The sequence below is a fragment of the Mastomys coucha genome, unplaced genomic scaffold, assembly GCF_008632895.1.
Source record: "Mastomys coucha isolate ucsf_1 unplaced genomic scaffold, UCSF_Mcou_1 pScaffold18, whole genome shotgun sequence".
In the NCBI taxonomy this organism is placed as follows: Eukaryota; Metazoa; Chordata; class Mammalia; order Rodentia; family Muridae; genus Mastomys; species Mastomys coucha.
Window position 1 is genome coordinate 94746848 of NW_022196900.1, and position 12500 is coordinate 94759347.

General features: G+C 51.0%; 2 protein-coding genes across 6 annotated transcripts in view; both read left to right on the plus strand.

Moving 5' to 3' along the window:
• Kif17 (kinesin family member 17) overlaps positions 1-6138 on the plus strand; it is a 38833-nt gene extending 32695 nt beyond the window's left edge. For 3 of the 5 annotated variants that reach the window (XM_031379195.1, XM_031379196.1, XM_031379199.1), the window contains exons 13-15: positions 1649-1719; positions 3036-3156; positions 5398-6138. In XM_031379195.1, the coding sequence (XP_031235055.1) occupies positions 1649-1719; positions 3036-3156; positions 5398-5576 (371 nt within the window). In that variant the 3' untranslated portion in view covers positions 5577-6138. The remainder of the gene's footprint in view (positions 1-1648; positions 1720-3035; positions 3157-5397) is intronic. The other 2 variants (XM_031379197.1, XM_031379198.1) reach the window with 1 other exon arrangement.
• Positions 6139-8820: 2682 nt separating this feature from the next.
• Ddost (dolichyl-diphosphooligosaccharide--protein glycosyltransferase non-catalytic subunit) overlaps positions 8821-12500 on the plus strand; it is a 7586-nt gene continuing 3906 nt past the window's right edge. Inside the window, exons 1-3 of the mRNA XM_031379204.1 lie at positions 8821-9102; positions 9225-9335; positions 12307-12393. Coding sequence (XP_031235064.1) covers positions 8940-9102; positions 9225-9335; positions 12307-12393 — 361 coding nt within the window. The 5' untranslated portion in view covers positions 8821-8939. The remainder of the gene's footprint in view (positions 9103-9224; positions 9336-12306; positions 12394-12500) is intronic.

Below are 12500 nucleotides of genomic sequence, written 5' to 3' on the forward strand. Positions count from 1 at the left end.
CCCGTGCAGAGGGACAAAGCCTGGCGCCCTCTTCCTGCGAGCGCTGGGTGCGGCGCCCCATGTGCTGTCCCTGAGGACCTGTGCTATGGAGGCAGACAGGTGTGTGTGTGTGTGTGTGTGTGTGTGTGTGTGTGCGCGCGCGCGCGCGGGTGCGGTGATCTCTGTGACGTAAGGATGAAAGCCCCTTCCTTAAAGCGGCTGTGAGGCCTGTGGTGTGCTCAGCCATGCATGTAAACGCCTCAGAGTGCTGCCTGGCACAGAATGAGTGCTTGGCTCTGTCACGGCTGGCAGTCCCACAAAGGATTAAAACCAGATCTCCAAACAAGACACAGTCATGCATGCCTGTCACCCCAGTATTTGGGAGGTGGAGGCCGAGGTCAGAAGTTCACGGTTATTCTTGGCTACATAGAAAGTTGGGTTTACGTGAGGCCCTACTGAAGCAGACTGAAGCAGAACAGGGGCTGGAGGGGTGGCTCAGTGGTTAGGAGTGCATGCTGCAGGGGCTGGAGGGGTGGTTCAGCAGTTAGGAGTACATGCTGCTCTTGCAGAGGACCAGAGTTTGGTTCCTGGCACCCACATCTGGCATTTCAAACTGCCAGTAACTCCTGCTCTAATGGGATATGACGCCCTCTTCTGGCCCTTGTGGGTACCAGGCATGCGCGCGTGCGCGCGCGCGCGCGCGCACACACACACACACACACACACACACACACACACAAGCAAAAAACTACACATGAACTAAAGATAAACTAATAAATAAAACCATGAAACAGAGGCTGGAGAGATGGCTCAGCAGTTAAAAACACTGGCTGCTCTTCCAGAGGACCCAGGTTCAATTCCCAGCTCCCACAGCTATCTGTAACTCCAGTTCCAGGGGACCTGGCACCCTGATACAGACACACATGCAGACAAAACACTAATGCATATTACAAAACCAAACCAAAACCATGAAACTAAAACAAAACTGCCGGAGCAGTGAGTTAGACTAGGGCGATAGAAACCAGCTGTTCAAGGCTCAGTCTCCGCTTTGGCTTTCGACTTCCGGTGTGATTTTTATGATCATTGTCCTTCTCTGAGCTTAACAAAGAAGGCGATGGGATGGAATGACTTTAAGAGCCCATCCAGCTCTGATGAATCTCAGAGTAAAGTCAGATTTTCTGTGGATCATTTTCCAGCTAGACATCATTGTGGTCATTTCAGAGGTAGGGGTGTGCATGTGTGTGTGCGCACGTGTTTGTGCATGTGCACGTGTGTGTGTGTGTGTGTGTGTGTGTGTGTGTGTGTGTGTATACATCCACTTTCTTGTATGGCACCCTGCAGCCCTCTTTCTGGTCCATGCTCATTCATGCCTCCATCCCTGAATTGATGGGTAGCCACAGGTGCCAGTCATCCAACTAAAACTCCAGCTGGCTCTGTTTCCTATGAGCTCTGGGCAGCAGCAGCCTTCCCCCAGTCCTAACCTGGTGTCTAGCAGAGAGTAGCGGCATCGCTTCCTATAGCTGAGCTCTCTTGTCCTCATCCCTTGGCTAGGCTTGGAAGTTTGCTGTCCCTTGCTTGCTGCCCCCAGCTAGGCCTGGCCCCTCCTTCCCAGGCAGGACTGTCCCTCAGGCACCTTTCTTCTAGCTTCTCAGTTTCTGTTTTCTCGTAGCAGTTCCAACTGGGACACAGAACAAGCCAGCTCGAAAAACCTCTGCAGTAGATAGTGGCGAGCCGCATATGGTAAGGCTCAGGGTTTGGAATAGAAGGTTGGGGTGGGGGTGGAGGTCCCCACAAAGTGGGTCCATGAAGCCTCAGGCTGCTTTTATCTTGCCTGGAGACAAAAGCCAGGAGCTGGGCCTGGACCCGTTTCCACTACTGTCAGGCATCTGGACTCTCAGGTCCCGCATTCAGAATTAGAAAGGGAGAGTCTATTGCAACCACTCACTTGGGCAGCTCACAGTGACTGCCTATAGTGTCTCGCGCTGGCCTAAGGCTGCGTTTACTTTGGTGGCTCAACTTCCTAAGAAAGAAAAAGCTTTAAAACATTATTAGCCTGGGACTTCAGAGAGGTTATATCAGAACAGGCTTAGTTCCCAGTGACAGATGTAGTCAACACAAAATCGAGACCTCACTGATCCACATAGATGGATCAGGTTCAGGTGTGGCTAGATCCAGGGGCTCCGTCCAGGCTCTGTGTAGGGCTTTGTTCTGTATCTTTGCCTCTGAGCTAGCCAGCTTCAGACTTTCTTTGCAAGGTATGGGAAGGGCTACTTGCAGTTATAATGCCAGTAGTTCTTAACCTGTGAGATGGAGACCCTTTTGGGTTTTGAGTGACCCTTTCCCAGGGGTTGCATATCAGCAGTACTAATGTTGATTCACAACGGTAGCAAAATTACAGTTACGGAGTAGCAATGGAAATAATTTAGTGGCGGGGGGGAGGGGTGTCACCACAACATGAGGAACTGTATCAAAGGGTTCCAGCTTTAGGAAGGTTGAGAACCACTGCCTTAAGCCATCCTTACATCAAAGCTGTGGAACGACTCAGACTGGCTCTGCCTGGTCACATGCCTACTCTTGGACCAGTTCCTACATTCAGGAAGATGTAAATCTGTGGTTCGTGCTAGCCTGGGACTTCTCTCCCACCTGGATGAGAAGAAATAAGTTCCAGACTGAGGAAAACAAGCTCATCAGAGCCATTTTGAAAAAGAATCTTCCAGGAGAGGGAAGGGAAGAAGTACTGGCCACAAAAGTAGCTTAAGCAGAGATTTTGCTGGTGTTTTGTTTTTGCATTGTGTGTACATGGAGAGACTGGGGCCATGTAATTCTATCACCCTTGTCTCTGGTGAAGCTGGAGGAAGGCACATATATCTCCCATCTCAGGGAAGGGATGGGGAGGCTGCAGCTTCCCTGCTCCAAGCTGCTTGGGTCCCCACCCTGGGAGTCGTCGGAGTGACCGCAAGAGATGTCCAGCACAGCATGGTGCCATCCATCCCTACAAGCTCCTGAGCCAGGGTAGGCCCATAGTGGCTGTCACTCATGAAGTTCTGAAATCTCAGCAGGAGGAAGACAGATATAAGCTAATGCTCAGCCGAAGCGACAGTGAGAATATCGCTAGTAACTACTTCCGCTCCAAGCGGGCCAGCCAGATCCTCAGCACGGACCCCATGAAGAGCCTCAGTGAGTATCCTGCCTGCCGGGGGCTTCCCCTCTTCCACACCCACTGGGAAATATGCCATGGGAATGATTTTGGATTGAGTCATGAAAGCCTTCCTCCATGTAAGCCTCGGTTTCTTCAGTTATGAAGTCAGGGGCATGGCCCCTGCTCCTTGGGATTAGAGGAGACGAGCTGAGAAATAGGGCCACATAATAGGTAGTTGCGGTAGTCAATGTTTACTGTTACAGTGAATACCTGAGAGAAGCTCCTTAAAGGAGTGCTGGGAACTTGGCTCAATTGGTAGAGCGCTTGCCTGGCATGTACCAGGCCAGAGGTTCAATTCCCAGCACTGTATAAAACAGGCTGTGATGCTTACCTGTAATCCCAGCTCTAGGGGAGTGAAAGCAAGGGGCTGAGAAGTTCAAGGTCACTTTGGCTACACAGAGAGTTTGAGGTCAGTTATGTCCTCAAACCCTTTCTCAAAAAGGGAAGATTGAAAGTTTGTTTTGGTTCTTCAGCTTCTACTTTGGGTGAGAGACTGAGTGGGATACCATGACAGTAGGGACCTGCTTAGCTGCTCACATCATGGTACCCACTGTGGTAACCATGGTAACCAGTAAGCTTTTAATCTGGGCTTCCCCACTCTGTTTTTTTGACCCATCCATGACTCTTGCCTATTACATGGTGTTATTCCCGTCAAGGCATGGCTTCCTTTTTCATTTGCTATCCCATAGGCAACTGTACTCTGGAACCCACCCACCCACCCAGACATACCCAGAGAGATGTGCGTTGCATGGCTCTCATACAATCAAGTTGATGAGATTAACCTTCACGGGGGCCAAGAGTTGGCTCAGTGGTCAAGTGGTTAGGGAGGCCTGGGTTCAGTTCCCAGCGCCTACATGGTGGCTCGCCACCATCCATAACTACTGTTCCAGGGGATCCAGTGCCCTCTTATGACCTCCTTGAACATTGTACACATGTTGTGCACACACATGCATGCAGACAAAAGCATTCATACACACAAAACAAATCTAAAGTTTTTAAAGATGAACCTCAGTACAGAGTCTCTCATCTGCTCAAAGAGACGGTCTGTTTTTGACACACGGATAGGCCCTTGCATGGGGGTGCACACGTCAGGCTTCCTCAGAATCTATTATGGCAACTTTTCCCAAAGGAGGCTATACCAAGGGAGCAGAAAGGTCCCCATAGCAAAACAGTTCCAAGAATTGGAAAATCACGTCACTCTTCTCTTAAAACTAAAAACAGGCTGGTGGATGGCTCATGGATGGGATAAAGGTGCTTGCCACCAAGCCTGAGGACCTGAGTTGGATCCCCAAGCACCATGTGGAGAAAGGAAGAAAGCTGATCCCCACAGGTTGTTCTCTAACCTACACAGGCACTGTGGAACGAGCAAACAAAATGAATGTAACGGAACTTTGGAAAAAGAGCGCCCACAGGGCTTTCAGTAAAGTACCCTTTGGAGGCCAACCTCAGAGCTGGAGGGGCGGCTCAGCAAATAAGGAAGGTGCTGATGCCCTCTTCTGGTCTCTGCAGGCACTGCACACACATACACAGACATACATTCAGGCAAAACATCTATATCATAAAAAGTAAAGCTTTTAAAAACTGACGTTAAATTTTTTAAATCTAAGAGTGAGTGAAGTTGGTAGGAGAGGGACGATCAGTGAAGTCACTGAAGGGCTGCCATTATGCCCATGTAATGGATGAGGAGACTGAGGCTTAAGAGCTGACACTGGGAAGAGATGCTGGGCTGCTCTTCGTGTGCAGGCTTCTCTGCCTTAGGTACCAGGCTGAAGCCTCAGTTAGAGGCTTTAAAAAAAAAGATTTATTTATTATATGTAAGTACCAGGCTGAAGCCTCAGTTAGAGGCTTAAAAAAAAAAAAAAAAGATTTATTTATTATATGTAATTACACTGTAGCTGTCTTCAGACTCTCCAGAAGAGGGCGTCAGATCTCATTAAGGATGGTTGTGAGCCACCATGTGGTTGCTGGGATTTGAACTCCGGACCTTTGGAAGAGCAGTCAGTGCTCTGAACCACTGAGCCATCTCTCCAGCCCCAGTTAGAAGTTTTAAAAGTTCGATTCCTTATCCTAGACCCTTCGGACTCAGAAGTAATACTTAGTTTAGGTCTGGGGTCCCAGATGCAGAGTGAGGGCCTCAGGTGGGCAGATATTGCCAGACCCTCTGCCTTCCATGTGTAGTACTGCCCAGCTCACCGGTGCCCTCTGCTTCTTCTCCATAGCGTATCACAACTCACCACCGGGGCTCAATTCGTCTCTGAGCAACAACTCTGCCCTGCCGCCTGCCCAGACCCCTGAAATGCCCCAGCCCCGGCCCTTCCGCCTGGAGTCCCTTGACATCCCTTTCTCCAAAGCCAAGCGTAAAAAAAGCAAAAGCAGCTTCGGCAGTGAGCCTCTGTGATCCAGCTGCCTGCTGCTATGTGCTTTCAAGTTTCTAGAAACTTCTAAGTCCTCTCTGTGAAGCCCCAACCAGGCCTCTTCTCTCCTACTCCACAATGTCCCCAAGCCCAAGGGGATCTTAGCCCCGGGAGACACATTCCCTTCCCTGTTCCCTAGAGAACTCACTTTGGCCCAGGGCCTGAGCTTTGTGGAAGTTGGACTATGCTTCTCAGAGAGGCCTGCTCCAGCTATTCACAGGATCCAATGTTCCCACCGACTTGCCTGCCATACAAGCCTACACTAGCCAGTGTGGGTCTACCTCCATGGGCTCAGATGCCCACCGACCTTCATAAGCATCCTCACATTGAGTACAGAAGCTGCCACAGGGATGAAGCTCAACATCTCCGTGACTTACGATTTGGGCCTCTGTGATTGGCCCCTTCCAAGGGAACCTGTGCCATACAGTGGACACAGATTGAGACCTGGAGCCAGCGGCTGTGCCTAGCCTACCCTTGGCTGGACAGCAGCCCAGAGAAGGTGCTTTTACAGTAAGCTGCCCAATAAACTGCCTTTTACAATAAGTTCCCCTTCCCAACCCTCCAATGCTTCTGGGGCCTGCCCTCCTGTCCTGTAGAGACTGGCTACTGCTTGCAGCAGCTCCAGAGGTTCTGTCACTAGCACAAGTGACTGTAGAAACAGAACCATACCTTGCTGAGGCAGAAATGGCCTGGGTTGTAGTGTGTGTGTGCCTTGCTGTCCTGTAGAGAGACTAGCTACTGCTTGCAGCAGCTCCAGAGGTTCTGTCACCAGCACAAGTGACTGTAGAAACAGAACCATATCTTGCTGAGGCAGAAATGGCCTGGTTGTAGTGTGTGTGTGTCCATGTATGTGTGTGCATGTGTACAGATCAGAAGACAGCCTCAGGTATCATTTCTCAAGGACTTTGTCAACAGAGTGGGCAAAGTCCTTGAGAAATGGTACCTGAAGCTGGGTCTTTTTCTATTTATTTATTTATTTAATAATTTGTGAGGGGGGGAGGCACATGTGCCGTGGTGTGCATGTGGCAGTCCAAGGATAATCTGTGGAAGTCAGTTCCTTCCCCCTGCCATGTGGCCCCAGGGATTGAATCTATGTCATCAGGCTTGGTAGCAAGTGTCTCTGCCCACCTTATGTACCTCTCCTTGTCTCACACTACCCAAGCATACTCCCCCTGCCCCCCATCCCTTTATTGTGTGTGCCTGAGTTGGGGAACACATATCATGATGCTTAGATGTAGAGGTGAGAGGCCAGCTTCCAGGGATGGCTTCTCTCCATCCACTGTGGTTTCTAGGGATGGAACTCAGGCTTGTGCTGCAGGCGTGGTTTCCACTGTCCTGCCAGTCTTCGGGGACCTGAACTAGAACTGTGTCCTGACATAGCCAGAAATGAATCCAGGTTGCCATCCCCTCTGTATTCCAAGCCCACAGTCAGGGAGCCACCTCTGTAAACTAGAGTCGCACCCACTTCATGGTATTCCGTGAAGGGTTAGAAAGAGTGTGTGCTAGCTCTCTACTGAGCTAGCTCTCCCATTCTGCCCCCCTACCCCCTTCTTATACCAGTGACTGTGGTAGGCCTTATCCTTGGGCCAAGGAGTTCACTGAAGCAGTCAGGGTACAGGGTGAGACTACCGAAGGCCACAGCAGTAGAACCAGTCAGGGGAGGCCCGCCCTAGGAAAGGTGACTATACAGATCTCCGGTGGGATTCCTGGGAAGGGCAGGCACCTCTGGAGGGAGCTGAAAGAGCAGCAGGTAGCACGTGGGCAACTCCAGGGTGTGTGCTGAGGGGGATGAAGCTATGGAGAGGTGGGTACCTGAAAGGGTGCCCTGAGCGGTGGCACACCACTAAAGTCAGCATCACTGAGGGGTGGGGTTGGCCTGCAGAGAAGTTACGAGCAATAATTATATGGAGATGGTCTCATCCAGCTGGCCTTGAACTTGCACATAGCTGAGGGCAGCTTTGAACTAAGTATCCTGATGTTTGTATCTCAAGAGCTGAGGTTACAGGTGCCAACCACCATGCCTAGTTTTCTGTGATACTGGGCATCAAACCCAGGCCCTCCTGCACGATAGATAAGCATCGTACCCACTGAATTACACATCCTTAGACCTCTGTGTTTTATTTCTGTCCTGAGTCTTGGGTTGGTGTGTGTGTGTGTGTGTCAGAAGACAACTTGCAGAAATTCATTCTCCCCTTCCACTGTTTGGAGCCCAGGGATTGAACTTAGGTCGTCAGTTTTAGTGGCAAGCAAGCACCTTTACCAAGTGAACCATCTTGCTGGCACCCCATGTTGGCTTACAGACAATTCCGCTAGATTCCACGCAACAGCTTGCATAGCCGCCTACTAGGTGCGAAGGACTCCTCAGCTATCCCAACTCCGCCTCTCTCTCCATCTCTTATTCTCTCTCCCCTCCCTCCTTCACTCTCTCCCCACATGTTCTCAGCTGGCCTCTTCTATCCTCCTCTGTTCCCCTTTTCTGTCTCTACCCCGTCCCGGGTCCCCTTCCCTTCCTCCGACAATAAATCTTCTTCACACTAAGTCTGTCACATGGCTTGATTGTTCAGGGGAACACCTTGGCCAAGTTGCTCCCTCCCGCCGCATTATACCGCCGTTTTATAAAACAACACCCCCAGCTCTCAATATGTAACCCTGGCAGGCCTAGACTCACAATGTGGACCAGGCTGGCCTCGAAGTCACAAAGATCTGCCTCTGCCTCCCACTCGAGTGCTGGAATTAAAAGCACGAGCCATCAATCCCTGTTGTGCAGAGCCTTTCAATCACTAACCTGTCCCTTGGCCATCCACTCAATTTCGGGCCTGGACACATTTCCCCACCTCATTGCTCCCAAGATATAAAGGCCTACTTCCGAGCCCTTTAGACTAGTGACAGACGAGGAAGTGACTCCTATCTGGTCCTAGTAGTGACAATTGCGTCCTGGGGGAAAGGGGCGGCTGGTAAGGACCAGCAGCCTAGGAGACGGAAAATCTAGAGACGCTCTAGGAGGAGAGTTTGAGAGCCACGGCGGGAGCTGGCCTGGGCGGAGGCAAAGGGCGTTCGGCTTTGTTGATTGGCAGCAGCTACGGAGCTGTCTCTCTTGGATTGGTCCTTTCCCACGGAGGAGGCGGAGCCTCAAGCGCATTTCGCCAATAAGGTACGGAGACTCGGCCTCCTGAAGGGCCACTTCCGGCGGCGCTCCCTGTTTCTCCGTCCGTCGCCGCAGCCGCATGGGCCACCCGGCCACGGAGTACCCGGACCGCTTCCAGGTGGTACTCCACCGCTGCGAGCGGCCATTGGGCGGCCGCGAGGGACGCTTCCGGTGTCCAGGTGCTGGCCTCTCCTGCTGGAAGATGAAGATGGCTCCCTGCCTCCTCGTCCGTGCCTGGCCCCTCTGCGGGATGCTGCTGCTAGCCGCGCTCAGCTGCGTCTGCGCCAGCGGCCCCCGCACCCTCGTGCTGCTGGACAACCTGAACGTGCGGGACACGCACTCACTGTTCTTCCGCAGCCTGAAGGGTATGCACCGCGCGGAGGGCATGGCCCGGCTTGGGGCGGAGACGGCGGCAGCCTCCGAGAGCTGCAGCAGGGAATTCCTCTCCTGACCGTCTGCCCCGACTTCCTGATTTCTTTTCCTCCAGACCGGGGCTTTGAGCTCACCTTCAAGACCGCAGATGACCCCAGTTTGTCCCTCATTAAGTACGGGGAGTTCCTCTATGACAACCTTATCATCTTTTCCCCGTCGGTGGAAGGTAAGGGCGCGCGTCGCCCCTAGAACTGGGATCAGAGGGCTCAGGAGACAGTTATCTTGTTCCTGGACATGTTCAGGGTCTTGGGATGAGATGCGAAGCACAGTAGAGGAAAATGTTAATTACAGCCTGAGCCTTGGAGAGTTCATCTGTCAAAAAGATAGAGCTAAGGATAGCGTGTCAAATGTCATGATAGTCACTTCGCCTCTGGAGAAGGGGGTTTTCTCTAACAAAGGTCCTAATAAACTCTTGATTCGATTGCTTGTGTTCAAAGAATTGTCACGTTATTAACATGGATTGCTGTAAAAAGCCATTCTGCAGGTGGCAGATCATAAGAATACAAATAGATGCATACCCATCACCCCTTGAGTCTCGATGGATGTGTCTGACTAACACAAGGCTAGTTGGTATTGGTGGTGGTGGGATGCATGCATGTATGTGAGGTTGTGTACACTTCTGTGGACATGTAGAATTGGGTCACCTACTCTGTTACACTTCTTACTCCCTTAAGACAGGGTCTCTCACTGAACCTGAAGCCATTTTGACTAAGCAGGCTGGCCAGTGAGCTCTCAGGATCAGTCTCTGCCTCCTAATGCTTGGGTTATAGGCACTGCTTGTCATTCCCAGCCCTTACTGGAGATTTGAACCCGTTGACTGACCTGTGGCTGCCTGTTAAGCCATTTCACCAGCCCTCAGAGACTATTGAATGGAGTGACTATCTCTACCTTACACTTTACAAGGCAGTTCAGTCCACCATTGGACATTTCTGTTAAGAAGATATACTGAGCTGAAATTTGTCTCTCTCTTCCGTGTGTACATCTGGAGAAATATTCTTAACTCCCTTGGGCCTGAGAGTCTGGTGTCCCCGAGCGAGAGTAGATGACATGAGAGGCTCGTTTTTATCTTGCTGAGATGCGTGTCTTTACCGTACTTTAGCCTCCTCAGGTGTGCCTTCACCTGACTAGTTATCTCTGGTTCCTTTGGCAATTTCTTTTTTTTTTTTTTTTTTTTCTTTTTATTGGGGAAGGGGGGCTGGAGACAGGGTTTCTCTGTGTAACCCTGGCTGTCCTGGAACTCACTCTGTAGACCAGGCTGGCCTCGAACTCAGAAATCCGCCTGCCTCTGCCTCCCAAATGCTGGGATTAAAGGCGTACGCCACCACCGCCCGGCTCAATTTCTTTTTTTTAAAAGCACCTTTTAAAAAATTATAATTTAGTTATTTTTATCTTAGGTACATTGGTATTTTGATTGCATGTATGTCTGTGTGAGGGTGTCAGATCCCCTGGAACAGGAGTTACAGACATGCTAGGAACTGAACCCAGGTCCTCTGGAAGAGCAGCCAGTCCTCTTAACCGCTGAGCCATCTCTCCTGCCTGACGATTTCTTATGTATTTATTTGTTTGGGTTTTTTTTTTTTTTTTTTTTTGCGTGGGTGTTTGGCCAGCATGTATGTCCCACCATGTGTATGCCTGATGGCTTCAGAGGCCAGAAGATGGATCCCTTGGGATTGAAATTGCAGACAGTTGTGAGTACTGATTACTCAGTACTGTGTGGGTACTGAGAACTGAACCCTGGTCCTCTGGAAGAGCAGCCAGTGTGCTTAACCGCAGAGCTGTCTCTCTGGCCCTGGCCATTTTTTTTGTCTTACTGTTTTGGTGAGTGTGTTAGATAGCTTTTCCGTGTCATCTTTGGCTCAGGCTGTCCCTGTCTGGGATAAGATGTCCCTGCCTTCAGTTGATGAAACATGGATGGCAGCTACTTTGGATTCTGTAGTTCACACAAGAGTGGGTTCTGCCAGCTGTCTAAAGTGCTGGTCCCCTCAGCCCCACCCCTGGCTCCTGCTATTTCCCTTTAGGTCCCATGGAAAACCCACTCCCTTGGCACCCCCATTACCTACTCCTGGTTTAGGAATGCTTTCACAGCCTAGCACAGTGCCTTCTGACCCACACGCCACCTGTACCCAGTTCCACCTTGTTTGAGATCAAGCAAGTCACGTTCTCTGGCTCAGAATCCTCCAGTGGCTCCCACCAGTCCCAGCCTTTTACTAACTGGTTACCTCACCTCTCTCCTGGCCTCCGGTCTAGCCCCATAGCTCACCCTACCTGGCAGACTTCGCACTGTTGTTCACTGCCTGTGTGCTCTTCCGCCATGCTGCTGTCTGCTCACCCTTCCATCTTGGCGTGTGTCACTGGTTGAATGCTCTCCTCACTAACCTGGGCGCAGTGGCTTCCCTTCCCTCATTGTCCCTTTCTTTGTTTGCAGCCCATAAGAAATACTTAGCAAGGAAGTGGGCTTATGTTAAACACACACTCGGGAGAGAACCCTAGAGCTCAGCAAGCCACACCTGGTGGTAGTTTGGTGGCAGCAGTGGTCAGTCACTAAGTGAACTGCCCAGAACCTCATTGGTCAAATGCTGGCAACCAGCAAGCCCTTTGGGTGATGTTTAAACTATCTGGATGGTTCTGCTGTGGAAAATGGGAATAGGAAGCCGTTAGCGGTAGTCCAGTGAGTCTTACGGTCAAGTGAGTGTTGGTTGTAAATTCTGTGGTACCCTCTCAAACAGCTTAGGTACAGTGACATTGATAGACTGCTGGGAGGTGGCCCAGGCATGGTGCCATGGCGAAGGCTGCAGGTGTTTGAGGCATCTGAGCATTTGAACAACAGTGCTGTGAAGAGTGGGTGGAGTTGTTGAGCATTTTTGAGTGAATAGATGTGGCTCGGAATATGTGCTGTCGCTTCAACAGATGTGACCAGGACGTGTTTAGTAATTGCATTAGAATGCCAGGGCATTGCTTCGAGCACACAGGTTTGTGCCGTGCAGCAGATGTGGTGAATTCACTCGCCCTATCGTTTGGGGATCAATGGGAACCCACCCAGACCAGCTCTGGCTACTCTGGAGGGTCTCTCACCTCCATTCAGGTGTCACAGAGACCACAGGGTACCTATGGTCACTGTGTCTGGGGTCTTCTTACAGATTTTGGAGGCAACATCAATGTGGAGACCATCAGTGCTTTTATAGACGGTGGTGGCAGCGTTTTGGTGGCTGCCAGCTCTGATATAGGTAAGTTGCCCTAGGAAGTCGCAAGACTTTCCACCGATTCCCCTTGGAGCTCAGGCTCAGAGAGCAGGAGATGCCAGGGTGGCATTAGCCGGGGAGGCAGCGAGAGA